This window comes from Clupea harengus, chromosome 21 (genome assembly GCF_900700415.2).
Source record: "Clupea harengus chromosome 21, Ch_v2.0.2, whole genome shotgun sequence".
In the NCBI taxonomy this organism is placed as follows: domain Eukaryota; kingdom Metazoa; phylum Chordata; class Actinopteri; order Clupeiformes; family Clupeidae; genus Clupea; species Clupea harengus.
In genome coordinates, this window is record NC_045172.1 from 6,914,902 (window position 1) to 6,942,208 (window position 27,307).

The 27,307-nt window shown below is 42.8% G+C and overlaps 2 protein-coding genes across 3 annotated transcripts in view; both read right to left on the reverse strand.

The window, feature by feature from the left end:
* Positions 1 to 587: 587 nt before the first annotated feature.
* Positions 588 to 9,804, reverse strand: pttg1ipa (PTTG1 interacting protein a). Its single transcript, XM_012841012.3, has 7 exons — positions 9,302 to 9,804; positions 8,433 to 8,485; positions 7,034 to 7,142; positions 4,238 to 4,340; positions 2,993 to 3,058; positions 2,314 to 2,360; positions 588 to 1,178 (listed from the first exon to the last, which is right to left on the reverse strand). Exons 1-7 carry the CDS (start codon positions 9,474 to 9,476, stop codon positions 1,132 to 1,134), a joined length of 600 nt encoding a protein of 199 aa, XP_012696466.1. The 5' UTR covers positions 9,477 to 9,804; the 3' UTR covers positions 588 to 1,131.
* A 282-nt stretch (positions 9,805 to 10,086) lies between these two features.
* The window catches only part of myo10l1 (myosin X, like 1), an 85,131-nt gene continuing 67,910 nt past the window's right edge, over positions 10,087 to 27,307 (reverse strand). For both annotated transcript variants that reach the window (XM_031558455.2, XM_031558456.2), the window contains 17 exons: positions 24,573 to 25,472; positions 23,274 to 23,400; positions 22,268 to 22,511; positions 21,734 to 21,829; positions 21,502 to 21,595; positions 21,320 to 21,375; positions 20,961 to 21,103; positions 20,424 to 20,618; positions 19,883 to 20,040; positions 19,259 to 19,382; positions 18,695 to 18,992; positions 18,105 to 18,312; positions 17,731 to 17,867; positions 17,351 to 17,474; positions 16,517 to 17,023; positions 15,934 to 16,125; positions 10,087 to 14,137 (listed from right to left, as the gene is read on the reverse strand). In XM_031558455.2, the coding sequence (XP_031414315.1) occupies positions 14,033 to 14,137; positions 15,934 to 16,125; positions 16,517 to 17,023; positions 17,351 to 17,474; positions 17,731 to 17,867; positions 18,105 to 18,312; positions 18,695 to 18,992; positions 19,259 to 19,382; positions 19,883 to 20,040; positions 20,424 to 20,618; positions 20,961 to 21,103; positions 21,320 to 21,375; positions 21,502 to 21,595; positions 21,734 to 21,829; positions 22,268 to 22,511; positions 23,274 to 23,400; positions 24,573 to 25,472 (3,708 nt within the window). In that variant the 3' untranslated portion in view covers positions 10,087 to 14,032. The remainder of the gene's footprint in view (positions 14,138 to 15,933; positions 16,126 to 16,516; positions 17,024 to 17,350; positions 17,475 to 17,730; positions 17,868 to 18,104; positions 18,313 to 18,694; positions 18,993 to 19,258; positions 19,383 to 19,882; positions 20,041 to 20,423; positions 20,619 to 20,960; positions 21,104 to 21,319; positions 21,376 to 21,501; positions 21,596 to 21,733; positions 21,830 to 22,267; positions 22,512 to 23,273; positions 23,401 to 24,572; positions 25,473 to 27,307) is intronic.

Here is a 27,307-nt window from a genome sequence, read left to right on the forward strand (position 1 = left end):
CCTTCCTGTACATTTATTCATTTGACACTTTAATGACCACTTAAATTCAAATGGGCCAACAGAAGGCTAGTCCTATAGTTCATACAAGCCTTAATTTTCATCAGGGTAATGTACCCCTGTATGCCTAAAGTATTGTTAACACTTCACCAGTTGACCTACAGGTGCACAATTTCACATTCGGCATAAAACAGTCAAATGATGAGAAAGAGAGCACAATAATCTCAGATTATTTATAGGCCATAGCCTACCTGAGTTTTGGGTGTGATATTGTCTAAATGAATACATTAATTTGTATATAAATCAATATATATATGTAATTGTTAATATATTTATTGGGACAATGGTGTCATCTAATTTTCTAATTAAGCGATTTTCTGAGGCTGTTTCTCTTGGGATAAATCGAATGCATGGCACTGAAACCAACTTCATTTGTATGGCTGATCACCAACATCACAGGGTCTGTTTTGAGGACCAGAAGTACTTATGTAAAATGTATATCTCTACATGTATGACACTGTGGGAGGAGGTGGACGCTTCAGAAAAATTAGCCACTTATTAATGGGTTTCCTTAATAAAAAGTGTCACTATTAAAGTATCTAAAAAGTTTATTAAAATGATCACTCACTGGGGACAAATTAGGTGACAAATTAAGAAAAACGAATTTACAACATCAACAATCTTGTCTCTTTAAGAAAGTCCATACACTTTTGATCTTGTTCAACATAAGCAAACAAAACAAAAAAAATGTGTTGGAGCACAGAGCAATAGCAGACAAATACTGTAGCCTACAATTACAACGTAGTCAACAATAGTTACCACTGCCCAGCTGCTGAAGAGAATACACATGATTCAGAAAGTAGCAGCCTCAAGCGTTACAGCAAAAAAGGTCTAGTTAGGTCTCCCGTATAACAAGTAAGCATTCACACTTGATACTGGTATTGTCTTGTCAGCCAAACTGAAGACAGTCATGATTATAGAGAACCATCAAAATGCAATTTCCTTGTCACACTATTGGTAAATAATTGACATGGTAACAATAAAACAAGAAGAATGGTCTGTTTCTGTTGGTAACTCCAAGGGCAGCATTGAAGGGGAATACAGATCTTCAGTCAGGATGTAGTCTTGGAATGCTCAGCTGCTGTTCTCAAATCTAGCATACGGGCTTGCCTTGCTCAAGCCTAAGAGAGAGATGGAGAGAGAGAGAGACAGAGAGAGTTGGGGTGAGAGAGAGAGATGGGGGAGAAAAGGTAAATAAGGTAAAAATGGTAACTAAAATAATACTTGAAAGCAAGGCATAAATGGGGCATTATGTGTTATTCTGGGTGCTAGGACACTACCCCATGTCACACCACTGCCTTTAAAATGACCACATAAGGCATGGTTAATAAATCTACTTTCCTTTCTGAACACAAATGTCTTAAGTACAAGCATATATCTGAAGATATTGTTTGCATATTGCTTTCATCGGGCAGTTTTATATGAAACTGATAGATGATGACGATAAGTGAGAAAGACACCAAGTTAAAATTTACAGCAGTCTCAATGGAACCATACGCTTCCCTGGTGTAGCATCACCAGGAAAACAGTGGAGGGAGCTAACAGCGCCCAAAGTTTTGCTGGGCTTGAGCCCTTATCATAAAGAAAGTTTGTGATTCGCTGGGAAATAGCCATGGGTGCTGTGGAAGCCCCCCTTCTTATCTGATGCCAATTGCACTTATTCTGAATAGCATTAAGGTGTTAAAAGGTACAGTCCACAATTCTAATCCAATACACTTTTTGTTAACATCAGTAAATTGCTCCTCACAGTCCTCTAGTTGTCTGTTCTGTGTGAGTGCTCAAAAGAGTGTTCTGTAAATGGGAAACAAAATGTCTCGGACTGAGACATACATTATTTCAGCCAACAGTAACACTATTTCAGTCAACAGTAACACTATTTCAGTCAACATCTTGCTTCAGAAGCACGGAACGAATGGGAGTAATTTGATTAGCTGTTATACTCAAATGTAAACAAACTTTTGCCAGAATCGCAGACTGTACCTGAAATATTTTGAGAAACATCAATTCACACAAAAAAAAACACTAGAGAGATGGCTACGTCACTTTTCTGTAAGATTAGATGTCCAGATAGTCACTGGAGCGATGCAACACTGCCGCATACTTTTAGGAAGAGTTCCAAATATGTTCCTTCATTACCATACAAGTTATCAGAGAGTGAAGATTGAGGAAGTCTTTAGAAAATCTTTCTACAACACAGTTCTATTGTTCTAATACACTGCATGTACAACGGCACTGTCAAAGACGGAAGCCCCTCACCATATTTCTGCCTGATCTCATCATGCCGCACCCTCATTTCCGCTTTCCTGCAAGACATCAAGAAACATTGTTATGGACAACAGAAAACAAAGACCCATACTGACACTTGGACATGAACCCACAGACATAGACAACACACACACACACAAACAAATTAACAGACACCTTAGGGAAGGCCAAGATGCCCCTGAGAAAGACATAACTGGGGCCCCGCGTGAACGTCAGACCGGTTTTCCCCCGTGACACTTATGTGGCATGACGCTTTACAAAGGCCAACAAAACATGGAGGCCGTGTCGGTTCAGTAAGCGATAGGCTACAGAACAACAGGTCAGAAGACATTATCTCGGGTGACAATCATCTTTCTGTGGCAGAGATGCTGGATAAGAGTATCATGTTCTCACGAGAGAGCAAACCAAACTGACTGTTACAAACCAGTTCTTTCTGTGGGACACTTTAAATCTCTTTATACACTAAACATTGAATTTAAATCAGAATCAATGACTATTTTGCAAACAAAGACTAGCGCAGATGGTAGCTGTAGCTGTTGCTAAAAATAAACCACAATTCACAGCCAAGAGACAAACGGCTGATATGCATAAGACTGGCATCACCATGGCAACCAGGCCTAAATACCAGCATGGTCTCCTGACTGATAGACTCATGGTTGGTCTCACCCACCTCGAATCCGATTTGCCCTTTCTCTTGTCCGCCTGCTTATCCATCTTGTTTTCAAATCTCTTGGACCTGACGGCAAATTAAGAAAAAAGTTTAGTCTTCTCCTGGTGCTTCCTCACCCATCACAAGGCCACCCACTTTTTGCATTTGTACTAGTCTCCCCTTTGTAACTTCCCTGTAACTTGTAACTTCAGACAAACTAAGCTGTTTGTCTAAAGCCATGGACTGTATACAATCTGGTGTAAGCTTATTTTTCTAACACTATAAAGGCAAGCTGTCTTTACATCTTGACCCATCAAAAAAACACTCCTAGGCTTCATCAGCAGCTAAGAAACTCTATTACGAAATCACTTCCCTGAGATGGGCATTCTACCTGTAGAAGATTTTGCCTAGCAGTAGAGAGAGGATGGAGTCTAGTGGAGTTAACAAAACAGCTAATATCTTTACATTCAAAAAATCTGGTGTTGGTTCTTGGTAGCTGATGTTTGTCCTATTTGGTGTTGGTCCTATCACAATTAACAGCCTTAAATGCAGACAAGAGTGGTCTATCAAAACTCAAGTCTACTGATAATTTTACTTCTTTAAAAAACAGGCTTTTAGAGAAGTGTTAAGATAAAATGTAATCTTTCTTACTGTTCCAAAAATGTATCTCGCTGCCACAAACATTTAACCATCAGCTTGCATCTTAATCTTTCTTGTCAATCTAAAACTCATAGACATCTTTAGCTATAACAAACTATTTAAGTGCCTACATAAAAGATAGTCCTAAGACATAGTTGCCAATAGAGCTCAGGTTTTGCTAAACAGTGACAAAAGTGAGATGGCAAGGCTGAACTTGAGCTGCAGGAGGATACGATGGCGGTAAAAAAAAACTGTATGAATGGACATCTTTCCGGATGGAGATTAAGCTTAGCTCTGCACTAACATCGATTTGTGGAAGCACATCCTCAGTCAAGAGCAAAGCACATTTTGCTTAACAATGATAAAAGATGCTAAAGGGCTGTCAGCCAAAATGGCTTCCTTAGTCAAGAGCAAACACATCTTGCTTAACAATGATAAAAGATGCTAAAGGGTTGTCAGCCAAAATGGCTTCCTTTCAAATTAGCATAAACATATTTAATGGGTCAATTCAGCAGTGCATCTTTTTGAGCCTCTGTGTGTCAAATAAGTACAAAAATGCTTATAAGGTTTAAAATGTCTGCACTGATCTGAAACAAGTCTAGAGAGACTACGAGTCTCAGGACTTACCCAGCATTCTCACACTTGCAGCAGCAGAAGAGGCAGATGAAGAAAGCGAGGATGATGACTCCACCGACCACAGCCATGGCAATGATCAAGGTCTTGAAGTTTACTGAGGAAGAAGCGGAGCCATAAACATTACCAATCCTCAAGTGTTATAAATGTTTCAAAGGTTTCCTTGTGGAGATGGAAGAATGTACATACCAAAAGTGTGTTGTTGGTTAATTTCTAAAAAAAATACTGTATCCAAACTCTGAAACAGAGTTTATAATATCCCTACAACTACCATACACACATAAAGAAAATCAGTATCCATATTGAGTATCGGTATTGTTGCTATTTCAGGGAGATTAAACAAAAGTGATACATCGTGAGGGAAAAACAAGGTCTGCCATGGTGAACACCATAACTGAAGAGAATAAGGAGGTTGTTCAGACAACGTTAAGAACAGAAGACATTGTTCAGAAGAGTGATACTTTTAAATAGGGGGACTGCATGACCTCCATGTTTACGCATCAGATGAGCTATTTTAAAGCCTCATTACGTGTGAATTGGTATTTTTAGCTACTGAGCTCCCCCTAAAGTTGCGGAGTGAAGCTCACTTTTACACCACTGTCGTAAATACAAATCATGCTTCGAGACCCCCTAATGGACAGTGTACACGTGTGTATTAGTCAGACCCTCCAGGAAGTTGCGATGTTGCGATCGCACCAATTCACGCAAATTCAACAATTCCCCGCGAATTCAGCGCAACGTTGCAATTTTAACACATCACCGCAACTTTCCCACAAATTTGACGAATCATTGTCGTCTCCCACAACTTTCTCCCTTCCGCTACACCAAGGGCGGAAATAAGGTAGCAGCTAGTGTAGAAGAATGGATTACTTGAAATTGGACGACTTTAAATTAATATAGGAAATTGAACAACATAAACACCGGTACGGATAAAATAAATCAACAAGGATAGCAAAACAGATTGATAAGCATAGAATGAGAACGGCAGAAACGCAGGCAGGACGTCAGGTGACGAAACGGATCACAGTGACACAGGCTGTTTTTTTTCCCGTTTTATGTGAAGGCTGAGATATTCATAACAGTTTATTCAGTCTTACTTGTGGTCCTTTTGTAATACCAACAGGTGCACTTCGTTGTGAATAAGTAAATTCTATGTACTGTTCCCTCTACGTGTTTAGCATAACTAGCTATGTTTCTAGATAACTGTCTAACAGCTGTTGCCATTCCCACGAGACAAACATTTGAATGATGTAAAAGTCCTTTACTATACTGTGTTCGTTTCCATAACAACAATTCAAGCAATATACATTTTCTGACCTAAATAAGCAGAGGGCAGAACAGCCTATTATGCTACATTTTTGTAGTCCTGGTAATCTTTTGTTTGGCACGTTGGTAAGGTTATTTAGAGGACCATTTCTCAATGTTTTTTTTCTTTAAAGAATGTTTGTTTATTAATTGTTTATTTTTCAACAAATAACTCAAAGAGGGAAATTCGCAACTTTCACGTGCTCCCGGAATTTCATCGCAAAAAACACTGCAACTTTCACCGCGAATTTTTGGAAAAGCCCCCGCGAAATCAGTAATTTTAGGCCGCAACTATCACAAAAAAGGCCCGCGAAATCCTGGGGGGACTGATTAGTTGACAAGCTGAAAGTATGGATATGGAAGATATGGAACCGGCAAAGACAACAGCAGAAGCCAATGAAGCATGTAGACTGAGAAAGTAGAGTAATATCACAAGATTTTACACATATATGACTGCATCGTTTTATTTACTGTGACATCGGAGATTAACGCTAACATAAACAAGGAGTAACAAAAAAGTTTAGTTTTGCTGAAATACTCATATACATTGTTTTCTAAACATTTGAATGTGGAGTATGTGTAATCCAATATAATGTTTTTTGGCAACATGCTTATTATACATTGGATAGTATAATTTATTACAAGCTAGATGAGTTCAAACTTCCAAGGCTTATTGGCGTGAGATTGACAAAGACTGATCAAACTTTTAGACGTGAGATTCATTTATTTGGATGTTAGCCTGAGACAGGACTGAGGTTGATGACTTTGGGCATCTGGAAAAACTACAAATCCGTGAGACAGGGATGACACCAATAAGGTTAATTCTTTCATAAATAACATCGGCCCGGGGGTTGAAAATGATTCTGATTATGATGAAAAACTGAGTCTGCAACTTTCCTAACACAGCCAAACATCAAGCAAGCGCAACACAAGACATAGCAACACAGCTAATAAGTTCCTATTGACTAGTTCAACAGGAAGAAGGCCAGCTCAGCATCTGACTTGCTGATCACTGATCGAGATGCCATTCTCCGTATATTTTGAAGCTGTTATTTTCAGATAAAATTGTTACATAATGTTGCTTTAAAGCCAAGACATAGACTATAGGTGCTCAGGTGGATACATAAACGTATAATCTAAATGACACCTAATGTTATAACAACATCAATCTTCCCAACTGACACCATTCCTCTCGGGTTTGAAACAAACACTCATGGATCATTTTAGGCCTTCTTTCATTAGATGGATCTAACAGCCCTAATGACATCACCCCCTAAGGCTATGTCTGAGGATTAACTGTCAGGAGAACAGAAACACTTATGATTTTTCAGGTAGTCCTACCTTCTCCCTCATCCTTTCTCTGTAGTGATGTTGTGTGTCCAATTTCATGCTTTTCACTTTGTTGATTACGTATGTCTGGAGAACCATTGGAAATAATTACACCAAAGTAGGTGCCGTTTGCCTGCTGAGAAGGTAGTTACTTACTTGAACACTGCCCCCACCGAGCATCGTTGAGCGGGCAGAGAGCGTAGGGGGGCAGGATGGTCTTAATTGGGTAAGTCATGCATGTTTTAGTTTTAATACACCACAGACACTGCAAAGAGAGGAGAGAGAGAGCATAAGAGAGAAATCACCTGCAAGGCATTCATTTAACTTATAATCCATCTAATAAACCAACATGGGCGTACACTTGAACATGCCTACAGAGCAAATAATACTTTGCACGAGGAAAGAGTGTGGCAATACCCAGATATGGTCTCACATTATAATGAATCTACATGCCACATTGACCTAAAAACATAAAACTGGATAAACATAAGGATTTAATGGTTCAGATTAACGCATTCCTCATTTGAAAGAGTGAACATATCTAAATAAGTTATTGAGTAAAGTAAAAAGACAATGGCATATTTGTTAGCAATCTGTGGTTTAGAATCTTCACAAAAGCCACGGACACCATACAGACACCAGTTATATCACCAGACAAAGTATCAATCAAACAAAGGTCACAAACTTCCACTCTTTTATTTACCATTATATCAAATCTACTTCCTGGTTGTAGTATCATCTACATCTAGTTTACTGTTACTATTTCTCTTCTTCTTCACAGCTGTCATAATAAAAAAACACTTTCAAGAGACCTGTGACATCCCTACACAGTCAACATTTCCACAGGCACAATACTGAATGACAACAAAAGGCCATTATCAAATCTACCCACACAAGGTCAGCTTTTAGTTACGTGTTGGAGGGCGTGTTTGTCTGAGTCAGATATGAGTTGTGATATTTGTAACACCTAATGGCATCTTAAGAGAGGTTGGGTAATAGACTTGTATTTTATGTATCTTTAAAAGTGGAAACAGTTAGCTATCATCACACAAAACCTTGTTTGTGGCTTTAAACCTGATGTCTTCTGATTTCCACCATTACTAGGAGTAAGGCAACAGTGAATGGTTCAGAAATACTAATCCTCCCAAACCTGTTTAGCAGGTAGAGGCAGAACACTCATCCACCTGCAACACACCCATGAATAATCATTTAACTCTTCAATGACCAGCCAACTGACATCAGGTCCTTCCCTTCTCTTTCCTCTAAATCTTTGGTCGACTCTTTCCTTGTTTTTATTCCGCATTCTTGTCAAATCACCAGAAGGACCTGAATAATTGTATGCTAGCTGGAGGTAGCACGTCACGGTCAAGGTGTGAGCGTGTGTGTGTGTGTGTGTGTGAAAACTAGCCACTCCTGTCCTCACAGAAGGAGGGCAGTTATGTGGAGGATTAAAACTGTAACTTGCTGGAAACTCCACAGAGGCCAAGGCTCTGCTCAAGTTGTGAAACGAGACAAGAGCTAGCTCGGAAAAATGAAAGGATTTGTCCCAGCTCACCGACACATTCTTCAGACATTCTTCGCAGTTTGTGCCATTCTTGCTCTCGCAGGCTAAGGGGAAGAGAGATGGAGAGAGAGGTCAAATGAAACGTAGCCGTTTTACTCTTTTCAATTTACAGCAGCAGAATCCAAATGTCATGTTAATCATGTTAGTCATTAATTACACCCAGTACAGGCCATCTGTAGGGTGGGAACATGTATCTGTATGTTTCTAACAGCAGGTAACCCTCATGAGACCTCATGTTGCCATGGCCAAATCCTGGGACACAACAAGCTCAAGGGGCAAGATTTGTCAACAACAAAAATACTGGTGGTGACTCCAACAAGATGAAAATGTACCAAAACACATTTATTTTCTTAACCAAAAGTTCAGAGGCACTTTCATAAGGCTTTTGTAGATTCGTGAGTGAGTATAATGTCTGGGATTTCGTTTTATAAACATTTCATTTGCATGAAAGACACATATTTATAGAACTGATAGGAGAAAAGCACTGACCAATCTGTCAGTAGATTTAGTTCCAAACACGTAGGCTAAACTACGTTAAAGAGTCCCTTTGTTCAGGTGAAGGAAAACCCCATTTTAAGCAAGCCAGCTGTAATTTAAGGAGGGAGTCATTTTAAGAGCAATTAAACTGCGTCTGTAGTTAACACAAGTAGAAGCAGACCAACTGTATAATATTTTCAGGTAAAACTTCACTGACAGCAACTCGTCCTTCAATTTTTCAAGTAATTCACTACCTACAAACGACCCAGAGCGCACCAAGCAAACACATGCCATGGGGTCGAGGTTGCCCTCTGTACTAAAACATTAAAGATTGTACTATTACTCTAGGTTTCCGAAACAGTGCTGTACATTTTTGCTCTTACTTTCGCCAGGTGGGGGTGGTGCGGGAGTCGGAGCCGGAGTTGCCGGTGTGGTGGTGGTTGTAGTACTTGTTGTAGTACTTGTGATAGTCGGCGACTGAGTCGTCTCGTTCTGAGCAAACGTTGAGCTCAATCCGACAAGAACCAGAATAAAAGATACACAAATCCTCCAAAACATTCTGTCGTCAAGTGGTAAGATCCCACGGTGTAATTAGGCACAAGAATATTCCCAACAAATCACTGGCGATTTTGGATGCCTAACTAGACACAACTCGGGTTGACGAGCAGCCTCTAACGTTGCCAGTCACCTGCAAACTTTTCCTCCGTCTGTGCGCACTGCAAGTAGAAGCCGCTGCGTCGTTGAGAATCACATGACTTTGACCTTACATCTGATAATATTTTGCTTTACCAGTACAGCGATAACATTAAACTACATTCCATTTCCAAACAACGCACCCATTGGTGACAAGTACTCTACAACGATTTAATACTGATGTCAGCGTTGTTGCTTAGGGTAACTAGACCTTTTACTACCTCCATGAAGCATAGTTGCCTAAAGGTTTTGGAGCACCTGTTCACGCTGCAGAACATCAATGTTGACTTTCCCTGTACAATGTACTCCAAAAGGTTTTTTCTTTGTCTTTGGTGGAAAGAGAGCAAACTATCCTATCATATTCTTAGACAACATAAAACAATTACAATTATACATATATATGTGGATCATTTTTTTTCTTACATTTTAGTATCCTCACATTATTAAGACAAGACAAATGGCCATGGAGTGTTTGTAAGGAATATCGAAGCATTTTATAATAATTTATTGTATTTGTGTAATACTTTTTGAAACCCATTTCTTAACAGGTGTACATGGACTACATGAAACAAAACATAAAAAAAATGTCCCAATGTCTCAAAAGAATAATCAAAACACATTTAAATTAAAATCCAATAATTTATTAAAGCATTTTGTAAAGCCAGTTACAAAAGAAAAAAAAAATCTCTCTCTCACACACATACTCTCTTTTGTACACAAGCACATTTGTTTGGAATATATAGATTAATTGAACAACATCAATTAGGAAGAATTACCTTCAGGTCTATAGGCTGCCTGCAGCTATGTACAGACCTCAGTGTAATACTATGGTGAGAGAGACAGACATACTGTGTCTGTGGATGTCTGTGACTATGTGTATTTACCATTGTGTATGTCTGAGTTTGTGTGTGTATGTGTGTGTGTGTGTGTGGTTGAGCAGGTGGATAGCACCACCACATTGTGGTCCTGAATCAGTTAGAGGTGACTGAAACAGTCTTTACAGAGGAGAAAACAGACTCAATGCAGAAACATTGCCCACCATCTTTCTCTCTCTCTCTCTCTTCTTCCCCAGCTTTGTTGACATTGTAGTTGACTGTCATTATGTCAGAATCTCTCACCCTAACTCCTGTGATCACAGTGCATCCAGTACTATCTACCTTCCCAATCCCAGTCCCTCTCAACCCCCTATTCATTGTGTTGAAGTTCAATAAGGGAATAAGTACATCGTCCCCACACCCACCCACCCTGTTCACCCCTGACAACCTGCCATATCAGTCATTGCCCGTGAACGCACGATTAACATCAACCCACTGTGGCGAAGGAGCCCCAATACACATACTTGTTTCTTAATAACACCATTGTTTTCCATATATTTGTCTTATTTTACTCCTTGTCTTTTTTTTTTGCGTGTTTCGTTCCGCCTTATATATATATATATTAATATTGTGGTCATACCCTCAGACACAAAAAAACTTGCATTACACTGACAAATATAATTGCATATCAAACAGCAAAACTACACAGTACAGTAGAGTGATACTGGAGACTTATATCAATACTTAAAAAAAGAAGCAAAACAAACAAACTAAAGAGAAAAAATGAAGAGAAAAAAACTTTTTACAGACACACTTGGATTTCCTTGTGGTACCAGGAAGTGATATGAATGACGCAGGTTGATGATGTCACCATCGGTTTCCTCCTGTGTGTTTTGTTTTGTTAAGACTTTGTTGAGAGGGGTATTATTTTGAGCTAAAGCTGCAAGTGTATGTCTAGATTCTCAAGATGGATACAGATGCCTGCATTCATAACTAGTGCCATACATACACACAAACATACACTACACTCTTTAAGAGAAGGTTTCTCAGCTCATTCTTAGAACCATCAAAGCTGAATTCTGCTGTAATGCTGATAATGGTTCTACACTGGGTTCTACACAGAATCCTTTGATCAGGGAGTTCTAACTAGAACCGATGCAGTTCTAAGAGTGTATTCTGCTTGAGGCTGTTTTGAGGGGGTTTGTGTATCACCACCTTCCTACCCACCCCACAAGTGGGTGTCCGAGGCAGCCGGTTTGTATAAGGCATCGAGATTCGGTTGCAGCTTTAGGCATGGGAATTCAATCCCACTCTCCTTTCTTTCATCTATCTGAAAGGGATTATCCATCAGAAGGGAAAGAAATTGTCAGTATCTACAAATTCTCATGTCAGTAGAAAACCATACTGGGTTTCTTTTCAGTGCGCCATGAGCCTATACTGCAGCATAGTCCTTTCAAATGAAACTGGAAGTGAAGGATGGCCAGTTCTTTCAAGCCACTCATGTTTTCCTGACTACACGGATAAGTAGCCTAAATCTTGTGGTTGATTACTGGCATGATGTTGAGTAGATACTTGCATCGTTTTCATTTCTGGTTGAACTGTCCCTTTCAGGGCACACTCCAGTCAAAATGATGCTTGTGAACTTTTACATTGAAACAAGTATTTAAACAACCCATTTTGACTGAGCGTGTAGACTTTGCCAACAAACATTTAAATGACTTCTACTGTTACGTGATCCAACCACTTCCTCTCACATCGCTCTCCATATTACACATATTAATGTTGTGACATGGCTATCAGTGCCTCACAGTTACTTAATGCTATTTGCACTGTGAATACTATACTACTTCCTCACAAAGTCTATTTTTTGAGGAGAGAATGAGGAGGCCATTGTGCCTGGAGAGCACCATTAAATCACGTTCTGCCACCAGCTATGGAACAAAGAGTTAACACCCCTGCTCTCCACTAGAGGGCTAACTCCCAGTAGCAATCTACACGCATTTATAGCAGGTGAGACTCTCATATGGAGGAGAATTGATGTGTGCCATTGTTTGCACTAAACATATTCTCTTCCAGACCTATCATGTTAAGTAAATGTATAAATTAATACATTGAATATAATGGATGCTTCCACAAGCTTCCCCTGTAATCAGGACCTCTTTCTAAACTGTAACATACAAACCAGTGTTACAACTCTATGTAATACACATATCATGTATACGATTTCAGTATCGTACGTCGTTATTCGTACAGAAATTATATAGGACATATTCTCCCCATATGGCTCAGTTTATAGGCTAATCAATGCAGCTCTTGAGACAACTGAACTGTTTCAGTGTTAGCAGTCCAAAGCAAAGGGTAGCTGTTTAGACGCATACTATGCAGGTACTTTTATTAGGTACATCCATGCTCTTTTTTTCTTTCTCTCGTACTGTAGTGTGATGGCACTCTCTCATGTGGCACGGACAGTGGTATGTGCATCTGCATAAATACTTTAAATACCGTCTTTGTTTGTTTGTTTCTTGCAAACATACAGAGTTAAAGAGACTTAGTATCATCTCATGAGGAACCTATGTACAGTGGGACTCGATGGCTATCAAATCTATATAGACTTCTGAATTAATATAAAACAATGACCACTCTCAGCTCAGGTTGTGTTTGTGCGTGGTAAGCAGAGAGGAACATATGAAGCGTCAACTCTCTCACACCAACACTTTCTTTCTCACTCTCCTGCAACTAAATACTGCTTTTCTATCTTCAAATGTGGCCTTTTTGTTTTTTTGCTAAGCAGCCCTCATAAAATCACTGCAAGGGCCCAAGATTGCTTTCTGATGACAAACAGGACCTCTCAAAATGGACGCCATGCACTACTCCATAATCATGACTCACAGGTGATCCTCTCAAATCCTGAATGAACGGGCAAGCTGTGTGTTAGTTCCAGGCCCCCCGACAGACCACGTGAGCGTCTCCAGGCGTCCATCTCCGATTACTCCAATGTCTGTCAGTCAGGTGCAGTCAGAAGCAAGCTCACTCCTCAGCAGCCAACTCTAATCTCTCGTCAGAAGTTCTCTGTGTTGGATGAGGACTGATGAGGGTAGGACCTTGTTCCTATGGAGTGAGACTCAAAGAGGTGCAGGCGTGGAGTGAGAGCAAGCATGTGGGTTTGGTCATTTGGTAAAAACCTTGGCAGTGAAGGGAAGGAAAGGGAAAGGTTTTTGTGAGTGGATAAATACTGGCTGTGCTTTTTGTTGTGATAACATTGGTCCTGGTAAATACAGAATAATTCAAAGTGTACTAGCTGGGACAGGTTTGCTGCATACAAGGGCAGGATATACCAAGTAGAGGTTTCAGCAAGGGTGACAGTATTAGAAGGTCTTTGTGTGTGGGTGTGTGTGTGTATGTGTCTGTGTGTGAGTGTCTCTTTCTCTTCTTGTGTTTTTGTATCTCGCGCTCATGCTTCTGTGGTCAGCTGGTGGACATCTCCATGTGTTTTAGTTTTTCGTTCTTTTTCTTCCAAGAGAAAGAAGCTTTGTTCTGTGATTGGCTGCCCTTTTTGGCCACGCCCTCTCAGAGCTGGGATGCTGCACACCGATTGGTCCATGTGGATCAACTGTTCCAGGCGCTGCCACAGCTGGAGACGGACATGACGCTGCAACGCTTCTTGACAATCATGTTGATGTAGGCTTTCATGATTTTAGCGATCTCTCCCACCTGGATGGAAAAATAAAAACATTATGACAATACCCTAAACCAGTGGTCACCAAACTTTTTTGGCCAAAGATCACGACCTCTGCCGTGGTGACAGGCAAGATCTACCTATTGAGGCGTTGAGAGAAAAAGACTGTCCAGACTGCAGACAGTACTTACAACTTAACTTTTTATTTAGCCTAATTGTAATTGAATGGAATTAAACACTTTGGTCCAGCTTTCAAATTGATGTGACCAAGAACACACTAAATCACTTAATTTCAGTGCAACATAAAAAGGAAAATATTTGTTAACCGCACACAATATGAACAAGAAAAAACACATTTGCAATGAGCAGGCTGGATATTAACTGCTTTATTTATCAACTGAAGTTACAACACAACACTGACAATCTTTGTTTTCAGATCATTTGACAGTTGTTTTGAGGCCCCCATGTTGCCACTCTTCAGAGGAGAATCAAGGAGAAGCACATCTTGCAATTGGCTACCTTAGATAGTTTTTCTAATGATTGAATGGAATTGAAGGCTTAACAAGCTAATCAGACTAATTATGTGTTGCAATTATTCAGTATTGAGTAGTTACAGGTATTCAAATCATGAAAATGATTAGGGTGCCTAAATATTTGCACAGCCTATTTTCACATTACACTAAATATATTTGTCTGGACTAAATATCTTTGTCTGGAAAACACCCTAGTACTCAGTTTTAACTAGAAAATGAATAATATACCACTGTGATCTTTTTTTGTTAAAGACCAAAGTCCATAAGTAAATTATCATAGCCAAAACTTTTAATACGACAGTGTGCGTGCATATTAATTTTTCGAAAACCAACGCGGTAATTGAAATGAAGTGGGAGTGGCCGATAACTAACATACGCGCAAACGTACTCATGTACCGTGTCACCTTTAACATTAATATTAATATATTCGTTTTTGTAACAAACTGGCCGATAACCAACATAACAATGACATCCAAGAGAGCTCGAGGATGTTATGCACGCGAGTTGAGCCTAGTTGCGAGCTGTCAGACGAGCTGTCAGAATGTTGGAAATCTCTCTACATTGGGCAGACATTCTGCAACTTTACCCAATCCGACAGTACCCAAAAATGACCAACAAACACCAACTGCTGTCACACGCTGACCCAACTGTTGGTGTTTGTTGGCTTTTGTTGGAGAATGTTGGCGTTTGTCGGGGCAGTGTGCAAGCTGCTTTAGAAGGGGCATTTAGTGGGAAGGGCTAAATTTGTGAGAAATCGTTGGTGATTACATTCACATCAACTCTACGGACATCCTCGGATTTAAATAGCTGGCGTTCATGAACCAGGCGGAGATCTTTTCTGACGTTAGTCTTCCGAAGTCCGTAAGAAAACATTCCAGAAGACACTTCAGAACATTTTCACATTTTTTTTTCTTTTTTTTTTTTTCTGTATTTAACAAAATAATACGTTTGGAGATTGACAGGGAAGGTCTTCGAGATCGACACGTCGATCGCGATCGACGGGTTGGCGACCTCTGCCCTAAACCCACCAAAAGGAACCAGGGGACAACTCCGTTCCACTTCAGGAAATGAAACAGGATTTGGCTTTACTGACAAATAATATCCCTCAATAATGTGTGATGTTTATTAAATTAAGTATTATTATAATAATAATAATTATAATTTATTATTATTATTATTATTATTATTATTAAGTATTATCATGCATTCGCTCAAACTGAAATAGTCCTCTGACCAGGATACTGCAAGAACTGCAATGAGGAAGCAAAGTGAGAGAGAGAGAGTATGTGTGAGTTTACCAGTGGCGTTTCAAAGAACATCTCCCTCTCGTCCACAGTGATCTTGTAGGTGCTGGGTTGTGGCGCACCGAAGAAGACGATGTGCTCGTACTGGAAAGTCTCCAGTGGTTTGCACTCGCCTTTCTTATAGACGGACACATTATCAGCACTCACACCCAGCCACAGGTCATGAGGGAAGCCACCCTCCTTACACTGCATGAGGGACAGAGGGGGACAGGGGACAGAGTCTGGTTAGATCCTTACAGGCCACTATGACAGACATGAATGGGTCATCGGTAAATGCTTTTTGTAAGGATTAATCATTCTGAAACAGGAAGCCGTTTACAAACAAGGTGGGGGGGGATGGGGGTGTTTTTCTTACAGAAATGTAGGTTATGATCTATAAAATAAATAATAGCAAAGTTCCAAGAAGTTTAAAATCGCCTGAGTTTGACTTTTAGAAAAATGTGAAGAAACTCTGAGAAAGTCTAAGATCCAAACTCCTCAAATTTACTCCTGCCATATGTTTCTTAGCTTAACCACCTTTAAGCGTTTCATGAATGTGAAAAAGTGTAAAGAAATAAAGTCTTAAGTCTTCTCTCACCTCCACGTCGAACAGCGTCGAGCCGTACCCGGGCCACTCCTTTATGATGGTCATGTAGTTGAGCATGGCCTGGTGCTGGACGAGCCCTTGCAGCCTCGCCCACTTCTCCAGGATGCTGGTGCGCGTGGCCGAGGTCTCCTCCTTCACGAACATCTCCATCTGCTCCTCCTCCACGCGCTGCTTCTTCAGCGAGCCCGTCTTGAAGCTGCGCCGCAGCGTGCCGTCCAGGAAGCTGTTTTTGCGCCGCTCCAGCGTTTGGCCCACCGAGCCCGACGAGCTGCGGTCCCCGGGGCCTCCGGAACTGGTGCCGATGGAGCCTGCGGCGGCGCCGGCCTTGGTGGACTGCAGGACGCGCGTGCGCAGCCGCCCCACAGGGTAGACGGCGTTCAGGTTCCAGGTGGTGCGCGGCGTCATGTCGCCGTGGAGATACTGCAGCCGCATGGAAGCCAGGTGCTGCAGGGTGTCCTCGGGTGCGGGAAAGTGGCCGCTGATCAAACTCTCATGGGCCTGAGAAGGAAAGGGAGAGAATAAGAGATAGGGATGGAGACATAGAATTCAAGTGGAGGATAGAGTGAGACAGAAAGAAAATAAGAGATAGAATTGAGAGACAGAATTTAAGTGGAGGATAGATAGAGAGGGTATGGTGAGGCAGAGAGAGAAAGAACATTAGAGAAAGAGAGAGGGAGGAAAAAAATATATGACAAAGGATGTAAAGAAGATAAGACGAGAGAAGAAAGTTGAGAGAGAGAGAGAGAGAGAGAGTAAAACAAAGTTAAAGGGAGTTCAAGAGGTAGTCGCAGTGAGAAGGTTCTCACACTTTATAGCTCCACTCACCTGCTCAAACATGAAGGCAAACTCCACCCCCTCTTTGGGCATGCTCTCTACGTCCAGGAAGCAGTAGAGCTTAAAGTACAGCCGCCATGGGCCTTCCTCATCCTCCTCCTCACTTCCTGCCAACCTGATCCAACCAAACATCAGCATTACAGTCCACTTCAGCCACTCCCAAGCACAGACATGTTTGGAATGAAGAGCAGTACATATCTATTTGAGCAATGCTATGTTGTCCTCTAAGACCAGCTAGACATCAACTTCATAGTCAACTTCATTTTCCTTTCTTTTACAAGCCCTGATGTGCAAAACGCAAATGATAAATATGTGTTTGTTTTTCTTATGTTTAATGGCGGCACTCTTTCTCTGAGGCTTTCAGTGCGTACCTCTCGAACTTGGCTAGCATATCAGCTACGATGATGCGGCTCTCAATGGCACGGTCTGTGATCTTGTTGTGCTCAAACAGGGAGAACATGTTCCTGCTGTCCTCCATGGCCAAGCCCCTGATCAGTTTCTCCACCACCTCAGGACACACATACACACACACACACACACACACACACACACGGTTAGACAGTCAGACCAAACATGGCCCAGGATGAGAAATAGAATAGTGTTGCCAGCTCTGGTCTGGCTTTACTGAGCAAAACAAGGAACCATCAGCTGTATGGTGCATTGCCCAGTAGCCCCAGCCACTGTGGCAGAGGTGAAATGTCCTCTCTTTCTCACTCTCTCTCTCTCATTCTCGTGTGACCCTCACCTCTCCAGCCGTAGTGTGTGAGTTGATGGAGATCTTGCAGGAGCCTCCTCCATGACAGTACACAGTGGTGGTCATCTCCTGTCTCACCAGCAGGGCGGCGATCTCCTCCTGAGACGGCACGTACTCCCTGGACTTGGTCTTCTTCAGAGAATCCCCAATGAACTGGGCATACTTCTCAATCTCCGTCCCAGGGAAACGCTGAGAGATCCTGACATATAAAGGTAGAGACCATGATGTAAGCCATGTAACTCAATTCATCCATAAGACTGATAAAATATATAATGATAGACATTATATATAAAACCATGAGAAGTAATTCGATATATATGATACTGGGTACAGAGATGGACTATATCCTGGCTAATGTCAAGGACGCAAAAATGCATTGCAGTGGTAATAAAAAAGGATTCATGAAGTGTATACTTTTGAGGCTGCATCCTCACATACAATCTACCAATCCAAAGGGACCCTGAGTAGGGACCCTGTCTAGGTCATGACACTCCCACATGGTCCCTATGTGACAGAGGAGCACAGATAGCACAGGTTGTACCTGTCAAGGTGTATGTGCAGGTCGAACAGGTGAGACATACCTCTTCAGGTGGAAGCGCAGGTAGCGCAAGATGGCTCGGCTGGGCAGGAAGGTGCAGCTCATGCAGGTGAGCAGGTGCCAGAGCGCGCGATTGGCCGGGCTGTTTGGGTGGGGCACGTGATTGGTCTGCTTGATGACCTGGCAGTAGACCTCGTCGCGGAGCGGGCGCAGGTCCTGACAAGTCTGCAGGATGCCCTGGATGATGGGCACCGGGTCGGGCACAGTCTCCATCTCCTGCAGCGAGTTGAACATCTTCACCGCCTCATCCTGGAGACTGGAGTAGCCCTGCTCCTTTTGGACTGCAGAAGAGAGATTTCAACAAATTCATTCTAACTTATTTGAATTTGAATTTCATTCTAACTACATATACTAAAATATATATGACTGTACATTTATATTTCTAATTTGACACAAATTTTGAAAAAGTTGAACAATGTTATTCCTAAACTAACATCTAAAGACTTTTAATGATTCTGTTACAGCTCCAGAGATTGTATATTACAGAGGGATATCAGGTTCTCGACCTTTGACCCTGATCAGAACATAGGCGTGTGCTTATACTCACGGCTGACGTTGACCTCTCCATAGGGCAGGGGCAGGAGAGGGGAGTGTAAGGGGTGCTGGGTGTATCTGAGGATGGGGTTCCTCCTGTACATCTGCTCCACAGCCTCAGAGTTCACGCTGCTCTCCTGTGGGACAGGGGTCAGAGGTCAACAGAGGTCGGCGTTCAAAGGCCACCAATCAACATCTGTAGGTGTTTGGCCGACATGGTCACGCTGAACCGATTTACTGGAAATAAATTCATCCAGATTTGATGGGTTAGTCTGCTAGAAAAAAGGATTAAATGCCAAATAACTTTCAATGAGGATTTCCCCCCTAAAAATACAATTTAGGCCACATTCTGGGATATTTCGTCTGGGAAACAACCTTTTGTGTTGACAGTGCCCTAGTTTACAGGACACAAATGACAAAACAAGAAGACTTTTTTACCCCCGTGTTCAAAAGATTTGACACAGGTTATTCAATAAACTCCAATCAATCAAACAACACCTGTACAAAATAAAATGTAGAGGTAATCCTATCACAACATCCTTCCTCAGGACCTGTTCAAACCTGTAGGATGGAAACCAATGATGGAGCCACAAATAGACAGTCCTCCTTTGTGAAGGCGAACAGGCTGCTGTTGTACCTTGATGTCCCTGATAAGCTGCTGCGTGGGCGTCTCAATGGGCACTTTGTTGTCGATGACTCCCTGGACGGCGGACGCCCACCTCATGGCCTCATTCAGCATCTTAGTGTAGAGGCGGTAGGAGTGCTTCCTGCCGTAAACAGTGGTGTTCCAGTAGCCTGAAGCGTGTACACACAGACGCACACACACGGATACCCAGGTTAGAGCAGCTGTGTGAGTCGTTCTCTCGAGGTTCTCACAGACACTTAGCAGTCCCCCCTTTCCATTAAGTGTGCCATGCACGTGTGATTGACTTGTAGGGAAACCAGTCTTGCAGGAGGTCTCATTTGATGCAACACACATTAGATATACATATTATAGAATAATATAATATAGAATATAACTATATAATTTAGAATGACCTGACTCGGCTTCAATTCGATTCAACTGTATTTATTTACATAGTAGCAGTATACCATAGAACCCGAATTCAAAGTCTCCACACCAATCTTTCCCCCACAGGTGACTCTTCCAGCCCAGAAGCCCCTTTCCTGGAACTCACCGGTCTCCTTGAAGACCCTCTCCTCTGGCTGCACCACGGAGCAGAGGCTGTTGAGCACCAGCGTGCCCATCTTGGAGGCGCTGCGCTCGGACGACTTGTAGTAGTCCAGGGAGTTGTGGGTGAGGACAAACCAGCGCTTCTTCAGCTTGAGAGATGTGATCTTGGCTCCTGTCTTCATCTCCTTGTGTAGCCAGCCTGAAGGGGCGAGAGTGGTACAGGGGGTAGAGGAGTCGTTTAGTAATCGGAAGGTTGCTAGTTCCATTCCCCACTCCTTATCAAGTGTGTAAGTGTCATTGAGCAAGACACTGAACCCCTAAACTGCTTCTGATGTATAAATGCAATTTCCTTGTAAGTCGCTTTGGATAAAAGCGTCTGCTAAATGACTAAATGTAAATGTAAGCCAGCCAGAAGGGAGTAGAGATATGTCAGAACCTTCCAGTATTAGCTCATAGCCTTAAAAGACATATCAACACAAAGACTATCAAACTAAATCAATAAAGCTAGGCCGAAGTAAAAAGGAAGGACATTTCTCCACACCTCGGACGAGGAACTCCTGCCCGTCGATCTTGGAGTCGCCTTTGGGCTTCTGCAGCAGGCTGATCCAGTGGTGCATCTCCTCGGGCATGTCGGAGTTGCAGTGGATCACGCGGTTAGCCGTGATGATCACAAATGAGTTGGGCCTGACACAGATGATACAGAACGCATCAGAAAATATCATCATCTCCAGGGTCTATGCGCTGTGTCTAAGGGAGTTCATCAAAGCACTAAAACACTTTTATAACACAATTTTACATGGATAGATTGTATTTTGCCATATACAGATATTGTCACAAAGAGCAGATATTTTGTTTGTTGATGCAGTTCTCTTATCGGCCTGCAGAGGGCGGGAGACTCACCGGTCAGGATTGTCTGAGGCACAGACTGAGTCGATTAGCCCAACGTCCAGAGTCCCCTGTAGAAAACACAAAATACAGAAACCTCAGAACCAATGTCTGCAAGTGGGTGTGTGTACATTTGGGTATGTGTAAAATGTGTACATGTGCGGGGGGGGGGTTTGCTCTCTGTATGAGATTCTCACCACTGCGTTCTTTGGGTTAGCTTGCTCATGAGACATCTCCATCAACTGCTCTTGGGTAGCTGAATGCACCCGACTTAACACATTAAACCAGCCACTGAGACAAAGAGGGCGAAAGAAGACCAGATAGAGAAAGAAAGCAAAATAAATAAAGAGACACAGAAGTCAAAGCATTATTAACAGTGCCAGTTAAGATATCATTAATACTAGTTCCTGCCATGTCTTTAAGCCTTACCTGGCATCCTCAGGTGACTCTGCAAACACCTGGTAGGTCCTTTCCTCCGTCACTATGTTCAGAGCGTTCTCCTTCTCATGATTGTCCACGATCTCTCTGATAATAGCACAGAGAGGTGGTTAGCGTCTTGCAGATTCATGAACACACACGCATTTATACAAACAGAACACAAGAGGGAAGACTGAGACCAAGGCTCAGACATTTAAGAGCAAGATACAGTAGATAGATAGATACATAGAGAGAGAGAGAGAGAGAGAGAGAGAGAGAGAGAGAGAGAGAAAGAGGGAGAAAGAGATGTTATAGATGATATAATTTGGGTATTTGGCGTAAGAGTAGCAGAAACAAAGAAAAAGAGATGATGGTCTTCAGCAACAAATAAATAGACGGTTAGATCAAGAAAAAGAGCGATGTGGTGAAAGTGGGAAATGAGAATGAGCTGGGACACCTGGATAGGGTTTTCAGTGTAACCACCAGAAACAGAAAAAAAGCTAAAGCGTTCAGACCAAGCTTGATCAGCTTCTGTGAGGCACGTACTTGGCGACGCGGATGTCGATGGTGCCCTTCAGCTTCTCCTCGCTGTCGTTCTCGAAGTACATGAGCTTGGAGTCGCGCAGCACGAACCAGCGCATCTTCCAGTTGCGGCGCGACAGAGTGGACAGGCCCCCGCCCTTCTTATAGAGCCAGCCACTCTTCAGGGACTCCTGCTTGGAGCGGAACCACATGAAGGTCTCGTCCTTCAGGACACACCAGCGACGCTTCCACGGGATCATCAGACCAGCTGAAAGGGGGACGAGAGAGAGAAAGGGGTGAGTGTGTGTGTGTGTGTGTGTGTGAGGGTGTGTGTGTGTGTGTGTGTGTGTGTGTGAGAGAGAGAGGGAGGGAGATATAGAAAGAGAGGGGGGAAGAATATGTGTGTGTGTGTGTGTGTGTGTGTGTGAGAAAACAACAGAGGGACATTGGAAGACACACAGACAAGGAGAGAGAGAGTAGTGAGACAGAGACAGAAAGAGATTATTAGAGGGAGGGGGTGAGAGAAAAAGACACAGAAAGAGAGAGTGAGAGAAAAAGAAAGAGAGAGACAGACAGACAGAGAGGGTGAGAGAGATAGAGAGTGAGCCATGAGAACACTGGCTAGACTGCAGTCAATTAACTCCTTCATTTGAGCCATTATACGATTCATTCAGCATAAAAAAGCAATTTAAGATAACATTCATTTGCACATATGAGAATGTCTGGAATTTGGATCTGATGTCGAGTCTCTGTCCGCTTTGATGGGCTGCAAGTGTGTGTGTGTGTGTGTGTGTGTGTGTGTGTGTGTGCGTGTGCATGTGTGTGCGTGTGTGTGTGTATGAGAGAGAAAGAGAGAGAGCAAGAGAGTCGGTGTGTGATTGTGTGTGCTAGGGAGATATAGAGAGTATGTATATGTGTGTGTGTGCGCGTGTTTAAGTGTGTGTGTCTGTTTGTGTGTAAGTGCCTGTGTGTATACGTGCATGCATGTGTGTGTGTGTGTGTGTGTGTGTGTGAATGTCATCCGACTTACCCTTCATGTACAGGTAGCAGTGGAAGTATGGTGGGCCGTTACCGTTCAGCACATGGACTTTACCATTGGAGGACAGCTCCTCATCCGTGTCCACATAACCATCATGCTCATCATCGCTCTCCACATACTGGGAACGAGGGATGACGGAAGAACAAACAGAGAGGTGGGGGAGGGAATAAGAGAAAAGTCAAATAATGAGACATTACAAACAGGAAGTGGTTTTAATTAACTTCACACACAGCATCATTAAGTGGTGGTGGTGGTGAGGACAAACATGTCAATTCAGGGATAGCCTTCAGCCCTCACTGTTCTGAATGGAGGGACGCTCGTACAGCATGTATACACACACACTCACACAGGCACAAAACACACACGCACCGTCACGGGTGTTATAAGCTTAGAACTAACATGAATTTGTTCATGTCTCTTGAGAAGCTAAGTCTGAATATTCACTCAAATATGCATCCGCCACACAGACACAGACACAGACGACACAGACACAGACACACTAACAAACACACACACACACTACAGCAGCCCATTGCTCTTTGTAAAACTGAAGTGTTGTTTTTGTATTCTTTCCCACTCTCTGTGCAAACTAAGACATTTAAGGGTGGCTGGGAAAAGGCTGACAGTACTCCTGACAGAGTGCCAGTCTGCAGGCAGACACTAATCCTTCCTGAGAGCACCTCAACACCTAACGTGTGTCTTAACATGATATTCTTCCTGCGCCAAGGAGAAGATTAAACAGATTATCAAGAGTGTGTGAGAATGTGTATGTGTATGTGTGTTTGTGTGAGTTCTGTCTGTTTGACCAGAAGCATTTCCTGTGTATGCCATTAACTATTTAAGTATCGTAACGGGGTATATTACCGGCATGCGTGTGTTATCGGCTACACTCACGTTGTCATCTCAATCTAATTAATAGACTTAGCATTTCGATTGTTTAACAGACTGGCCGATAACCAGTGCAGCTACGCTGTATTGTTAATAATTTACTTGAGGTAAGGCTTTCACAGACATGACTGATGTTGTTAATTTAAGCTTACATGTGTGGCTATTTATGTGTGTATGAGTGTGTGTGTGCGTGTAACTGTGTACATTTATTTTAAGTGAATATCCATCCGGTCTGCACTGGTGTATGTACACACATGTGTGTAAATGCATATGTGTATGTGCCTGTGAGGGTGTATGTGTGCTGTATTTATAAGTGTGTGTGTATGATAGTGTTTGCCTGTGTGTACATTCATGTGTGTGTGTGTGTGTGTGTGTGTGTATGTATGTTTGCGTCGTCCTCACCGAGTCGGAGCTGCCTTTATAGGAGTCCAGGCTGGCGTTGGTGCAGGTAGACTTGCGGACCTCCTCCTCCGTCATGACGATGCCACTGCCCGCGTCTGCGTTACTGGCCGCCTGGGCCTCCTCCATCTCGTCCTGGTCGTAGTCTGACTCTGTGTCCGCCGGCAGGCTGTAGATGGGCTCTTCCGTGTCGGGGAGCGATTCAGCCACCGTCAGCCTGCTGCTCCTGTCCGCCTGGTCCTCCTTCTCCCCTTCGCCGGTGGAGGCAGGGGGCTGCTCTGGCATAGCCTCCCCAGGTAAGGGTGGAGGAGGTGGGGGAGGTGGTGGAGGAGGTGCAGCTGCTCCACCTGGAGGCAGAGGTGGGGCTGTGCCGCTGCCACCTTCACCACCACCAGAGGACGCCACTGTGCCTTCTGCAAACGCGGCTGGGGGAGGTGGCAGGGTGGCCAGAATCTCATGGTCCAGCGGGGCCGTGGCCGGAGGCGGAATGTCCGGCAAGGGGATGCACTCGTCGTCGGCATGGAAACCCTCATCCACTTCTTCTTCTGACGTCTTCACCCTGGTTGCCGCGGTAGTTGCAGTGCTAGGGGTCTTGGCCTTGGTGGGGATCCCCGGTGCGGGTGGAGCAGGCCCCGGCAGCTGACCGGGCTTGCTGGGCTCAGCGAGCAACGAAAAGTCTGCTCCGTCGACACTGCGGAAGCTGATAAGGTCCTTGCGCGAGGTCTCCTTCTTCAGGCGTAGCACCTCGGCGTCGCGACGCAGACGCAGCTCCTGTCGGGAGCTCTCGCACAGCAGAGACACGCCGTCCTCGCGCTGCTTCTGCAGGCGGTCGATCTCACGCTCAATACGCAGAATCTCCTCCATCTGACGGGCCTCCTCCTCAACGGACACGGGACGCTCAGGCTGAAACGACAGAGAGCGGAGAAAGAGATACTTTAGACTTGTAATGTAACTATCTACAACTTTTTAATCAATCTATAGCACTAATTAAAGGGGAGAGAAAAAGGGGGAGAGAGAGAAACTTTTAAAAACATTGGTTTAAAAAACAGCATTGCTGAGGGAGAGGGGGAATGGAGAGAAAGCAGAAAGGAGGGAAAGTGTAAAAGGAGAGAGGTAAGCATAGAAAGAGGGAACAGTGAAAGTCTGGGGAGAGAGAGAGAGAAAAGTGGATGGAATGAGAAAACAGAGAAAATAAGAAAGGGATAAGGACAAAAAGGTAGAAGTAGAAGAACAGCAGCTGAACGCAAGGGATAGAGTCTAGAGATGTAATCTACTAACACAAACAGCAGGGACTGGAGAAGGGAGAGAAGATAAATATAGAGGCCCAACACAAAGAAGCAGGGCCGTAAGCAGGGTTTAAAGTGAACAAACATTACATACATAGAAAGAGACTTGCTTTTTACAAGAAACACATTTTATTTATGTTTTACTTGACTGGGGTGGGTGGGTGAGTGGGTGTTTTGTAAAAATTACGTTGTTGATAGTTTATTGTAATGTAAGTCTCGAGCTTTCTTATTAATATGCATTGCTGAGTTAATAATAAATAGTAAGAACATTATCTATTCTAGATCATCAAAATACATAGGTATACGGTGTGGTCATGTATTATAATTAAGGTAAGGCTATTTATAACCTTAACTAGCTATTGTAAAAATGATGGTGAGTAACACCATTTCCATCTAAAGTCATCTTACACATATATTCATTCCCAAATTTGGCTTTGAAATGTTTCGTAGACCTACTATTATTGAAATTGTCACCTGTTTAATCTGTTTCATCGATAGCACTGTATGCAATGTTAGCTAGCCACCTAATACGTACGAAATAGCCTAGCCTTCATCATGGCCTGCGTACACATATTTAACATGTTTTATACAATTGCTTTTACTCCACACAACAGAACTGTTTGAACGTTTCTTACAGATCATGGCATAATGCTCATTGTTTTGTCTTTTCGAATATGGTATACTACCAGTTCAGACACAAGCCATCTGCTGCTACCAACGTGCGTCTAAAATCCCAACTGCTGTAAGTAGAAGTGCTGATGAACTCTCTCAGCGGACACTAAATAAGTCTAAACTGAATTAAGCATGCCCTCGTCTCGGAGAAGAAGTTCTCTACCGCGGAATTGTATCGAGTTGTTTTTAGCTTCAAATTTCATTTTCAGATCTAACTAAATTACCAAGGTATGGACCTCGGTGACCTCGAAGCTGGTTACGGGCATGCAAAGAAGAGAGAAGAAGAGAGTTATCAGTGGTACAGAACAGGCAGGTGGAGACAGGGTCGGTTACAAAGAAAGAAAAGAAAAGAAAAAAAATTGATTAAAATAACAAAACAAACAAGATTAGACACAAGAGGGCAAAGGAATCCAGAGATGGAGAACTAGAAAGAGACAGGAGTCTAAAGCAAACAGCAGGACCACCGGAGCAGACAGCCAGCCCTGTTCCTGTCCGCTACACTCCTACGGGCCTACATCTCTGCTGCTTGTCAGAAAGCTGGTATGTATGTCAGCGATGACAGGTATGTGTGTGTGTGTGTGTGTGTGTGTGTGTGTGTGTGTGTGTGTGTGTGTGTGTGTGTGTGTGTCTCTCTGTGTGTATATGGGCACCCTGGGCTGTTGGACAAAAGCTGGCCCTGAGCCCAGGACAGGAACCTATACGTGTACAAACACACACACCAAGAACCCTGCTGCATACAATGTATCTGTGTCTGTATCTACCCTATCAAACAGGGTGACA

Bases quoted from the DNA above. Each gene is read 5' to 3' on its own strand.
- pttg1ipa (XM_012841012.3), bottom strand. From the start codon at position 9,476: ATGTTTTGGAGGATTTGTGTATCTTTTATTCTGGTTCTTGTCGGATTG. The intron at 7,143-8,432 runs GTGAGCTGGGAC...CTCTCTTTGCAG, and splicing joins AATGTCTGAAGAATGTGTCG to TGTCTGTGGTGTATTAAAAC. The intron at 4,341-7,033 runs GTAAGTAACTAC...CTTCTTCCTCAG, and splicing joins TCGGTGGGGGCAGTGTTCAA to TAAACTTCAAGACCTTGATC.